Here is a 4,557-nt window from a genome sequence, read left to right on the forward strand (position 1 = left end):
CAAAAGGTCACTTTGATAAAATTATTTTATTAACCTAGGTCAACTCAAAATATATAATCAAATTGTAAGATTTTTTTTTGTTTGTAAATTTTGATTATGGGGAAGGCAATAGAATACAAAATTAATTTTTACTTAGTGTTGACGTTACTCACATAAATGTGCTGAATTTAAAATTTATATTTTATGTAGTGTTTTAATCCTTATACTCCTTGAATTAATCTTATTGTATTTGGTTGGTAATTACACCTTGATGGAAAGTAAAAGTAACAAAATATCTCATCTACTCGAAGTCCCGAACAATTTTATCCGACACAATTATTTGTTTATCTTGATATCTCAAATTGTTTTCATAACATATCATTTATAAATTAAGAATCTCTTAATGGTATACTTCGAATAAAATTAGGTAATTTGGGTTATAATATGACGAATATATTGATCTAAATACATTAATAAAATTGGAAGGCTGAATACAACATTTGTCTCTCAAAGTGACATTTGTCCTCAAAATCTCAAGATCCGCCATACATTATATAGGATGCGGATAAGATGCGAATGACGATGAGGCGGAAACCAGAGGAATCCGGACCATACTGGAAAACTTAGCCCGTGTTTAATAACAGAGAAAGGAAACAATTCCATGGAAAATGTTTCCATGGAATCAGTTTTTTGGGGAGGCAAGAAAAGACTTTCTATGAAATCCCACAAAATTGAGTTTAAAACATATTTTAGGCCACGCTTTTATCGCAATTCCATGGAAACAAAATTTTGACCAAACGACAAAAAACACGCAATTTTTATGGAAAGATGGCTAATTCCATGGAATTCACTCATAAATGGGGCTCGCCAAACCAAATGCCAATCCTCATTAACGGACCGAGTTGATTATCATGCTACTGGAGGTAGAGAATCAATTGAAAAAGCAAAGATGGTTTCCCAATGTGCTAACCTGCACCACCAGCCACAGTCAAACAAACACCGCACACCTTAGCCCACTACAAATAGAAAAGAAAACATCAATTTCCAAAGCCCACCTTTAGCCTCTTTCTGAAAGACCTATTGCCCCTAGTACTCTAGTAGGGTCCTATAAGCCTAGACTGTTACTATCTAGCTAAAACCCAACCGCCTAATCTTTAGTGCCATTTAGTTCTCTATAATGACAAATTTCCCACTATAATATCTATCAATTGACCAATCCTAACCTTACTTTTTTAAGAAATGTCATTCCCAATGCTCTACAACCCCTGGACTCATTCTTACTAGATACAAATTGAGGCCATTTTTGTGCTTACACCATAGCTGGTTCTGTGAGCTATATAGCTAGGTTCTAACCTTTGAAGTCCTTAAATTAACTAAAACAAAATGAACCTGACCAACCTACACTTACAGCCGTTTTCCATGTTTTCAGAGACAAATTTAGCATCAGAAACAGTACGCATGTCGATCTCTAACTCCTTTATGCATGTAGTTTTGACTCTCTATCTCTATTTTTATTCTTTTTTAAAAATGACTCTCTATTTCTGTCTAGATACCCCTAATCCCAATACAAGCTAGTTATAAAGAAGGATTACAAACCATGCACAAAGAGTAGTGAACCTTCAAACTTCTCTTCCTCTAGTCTTCCAAGCTCTCTTCAAGAACTAGCAAAACCCATTTTGTAAGTGTTATGTTGTTTTCGAAATAAGTGAATTCCATGGAAGATGATAAGAGTATTATTAGTAGTAGTGTTTTTGATGGGACGGTTACAGGTGGTGGTAGTACTGGTGGTTGTAGGTGGAATCCGACAAAAGAACAAATAAGTTTACTAGAGGGTTTGTACAGTCAAGGAATCAGAACTCCTAGTGCTGAGCAGATACAAGAGATAACATCTAAGTTGAAAGTGTACGGCCATATTGAAGGTAAAAATGTCTTCTATTGGTTTCAAAATCATAAAGCAAGGCAGAGACAGAAACAGAAACAAGAACAAGATCTCGACAACAACATCTTCTATTACAATCAATTTCTTCTCCATCATAAATCTCCACCGCGACTATCGCCACCGCTTTTTGCCCCTCCACCTTGCAATAACAACGGTTAGTATATTTTTATATATGTAAATACTCCTTGCATGCTAACATATATTTTCATTTCATTTATTCAAGTTTATCAAGAGATATATGATTTTATGGTGTTGATATGCGCAGGTCTAGCCAGTGCGTTTTTTATACCACCATTACCAATTCCACCACCACAACAGACATTTAGTACTCCCGTTAATAGTGCATATTATCAGTACCCAAACACTAAAGTGGTGGTGGTTCCCCCAGGAGAAGTTGCCATGAGGAGGCACGTACAAGCAGATGATTTAAGTAGCGGCAGTACTGCAGGGTACAAACCTGTTCAGTACCGATTGGATGGAACAACCATGTTACATGCAGTAGGTGGCGATATTGTTAACAAGAGTTGGAAGGAAGTTCTTGGTGATCATACAACATTGGATTTATTTCCAATGCATCCAACTGGAATTTTAGATGAAAAATTCAACTACTCATCGACATCTGGAAATTCCTTTTCTAACAATACCGGAGAGAATAATACATCCTCTTCAATCAACTCATCGTCTGATCAGAGTTGTACCGAAGAAGGTACTACTACTTCACTTGGTCTACATCAACCATTCTTCGATTTCTTCGCTGACCATCATTATCATCCGCGCTGCAGCTACTGATAAGTAATCTAAGATGATATTTTGACCCCAAACTACTGGATCTTAATTAACTGTTGAATGTGTCTCCAACCTATATTGGCCTGCCTCACACCTAAGAAGTAATTAGGAATTCAGGGCTTGTTTATACTTCGGTACTTCGTGTTTTATTTGGTGTCCAAATAGCATTTTTGGTATCTGAAGCTTCTTAATTAATCAGCGACGAACAGGGAGGTAAGACGTTTCATTCTGAGTTTTGTATGCTCTGTTGACGCTTAGTTTTTTTTCTTTTGGTAGTGTAAAAGGGATAGTCTTGAGCTGACTCGTGATGTTTCATCTCTCTCTTTAGCCGGTGCCGGCGGGTTGTAAATAAATCAGCAAATAAATAGTTTGACTTTGGAAGACTGCTTTTTAATTTTAATTTTTAAGCAACAAAAAAGTTTAGTTCTAGACTTGACAAGCATGTCCGGGTATGTGTTCATGGTGAGGAGGGTATGTGTTCATGGTGATAAGGTTGTTTGGGGAAACCAGGTAGTCCTTTGTCAAGCCAAACATTTTCCATTAAAGCAAATGTTATTGGCTTTTGGTTAATGCCAATAGGTAAGTAGGACTATTTGTATACAAGAATGATCTAAAGTGGATGAAATGAGTTGTTAATTAGTAACAGATGTAGCTGCTCAACTAATAAAAATTAAATTAATTTTTAATGTTAAATTTCATGATCAGTCACAACAACAACAATTTACCTTACTAGTATGGAGTGAAGATCAAATACTTTTAAAATGAATAATATATCGCCTTTACCAAATTTGAGATCTAACCTCAAGTATATTCCATCAAATCTCTTTGACTTACAGCCAAATTACAGAACTAAGAAATGAAAAATGATTTACATATGAGATGGATAATCATACCAAACTGCTTGTGCTCGGCAAACTTCGTTGTGGTGAATTCCGTTCTTCCCTCGCAGAGATTTGAACACCAGGACTACCTCCTCCTACTCCTTCTTCTTGGGCGACCAATTTTTGTCGACAAAGTGGACAATTAGAGTGTGAGTATAACCACATATCTATACAGGGGCTATGAAAATAATGCTTACATAATGGTAATTGACGAATATCTTCCCCGTCTTCAAAATTTGACAAACAAACTGAACATGGATCTTGAATATCATGCTCATCTTTCTTGTATGTAATACCCGGAATTGAATGCCAACTAGGGCTTGCACCGCTACCTCTAATCCTCATCATCATTAGTTCCGCTCTCCTCCTGATGTGATCCATGGATCGACGCGGACAGCATATTGAAAATACTACATTATAAACTATTACTGATAATGTCGATAGTGCAAGCAATATGATAATGTAATGTACTCTTGACAAATTCGATTTTGAGTGGGAGATAACGGAAGATGGAGGCACCGCTGCCGTCGAAATGCTAGGGCTCCTTTCCATGCAGTGTTTTTGATGATATCAAGTCTGGATTTGTTGCATTCACCCTAGCTGGTTTTAATCATATTGGTGTTAGATAGCAAATAAGAGACTCACACCAATAATTGAAGTTCCACTTGTTGTTTAAATATTATTACCACAAATAGTTAAATCAACGGATGTTTGACGAACAGCCAAACCAAGATAAGATTATAAGAAAAAGCTATAGGCAAAATGAATTAAATAACAAGACATTGATTCACCTAATTAAGTTTTGTTAATGATTTAGTTTGGCATTATCTAATATAATAATCATATTCTATGGGTGTGTAGGATCAAATATTTGACGATTCTAATTTTTTAACAGAACCTGCATTGCTTTGGATCAGTGTCGTTATGTACAACAGTTTTTTTTTTTTTTTTTTTTTTTTTTTAACCTTCCTA

At 35.7% G+C, this 4,557-nt stretch overlaps 1 protein-coding gene across 1 annotated transcript; it reads left to right on the top strand.

Moving 5' to 3' along the window:
- Positions 1-1,378: 1,378 nt before the first annotated feature.
- On the top strand, positions 1,379-3,017 carry LOC113320872 (WUSCHEL-related homeobox 2-like). Its single transcript, XM_026568765.1, has 2 exons — positions 1,379-2,072; positions 2,184-3,017. The coding sequence occupies exons 1-2, from the start codon at positions 1,694-1,696 to the stop codon at positions 2,705-2,707; spliced, it is 903 nt and encodes a 300-aa protein (XP_026424550.1). The 5' UTR covers positions 1,379-1,693; the 3' UTR covers positions 2,708-3,017.
- The last annotated feature ends 1,540 nt before the right edge of the window (positions 3,018-4,557 follow it).

The sequence above is a fragment of the Papaver somniferum genome, chromosome 11, assembly GCF_003573695.1.
Source record: "Papaver somniferum cultivar HN1 chromosome 11, ASM357369v1, whole genome shotgun sequence".
Taxonomy (NCBI): Eukaryota; Viridiplantae; Streptophyta; class Magnoliopsida; order Ranunculales; family Papaveraceae; genus Papaver; species Papaver somniferum.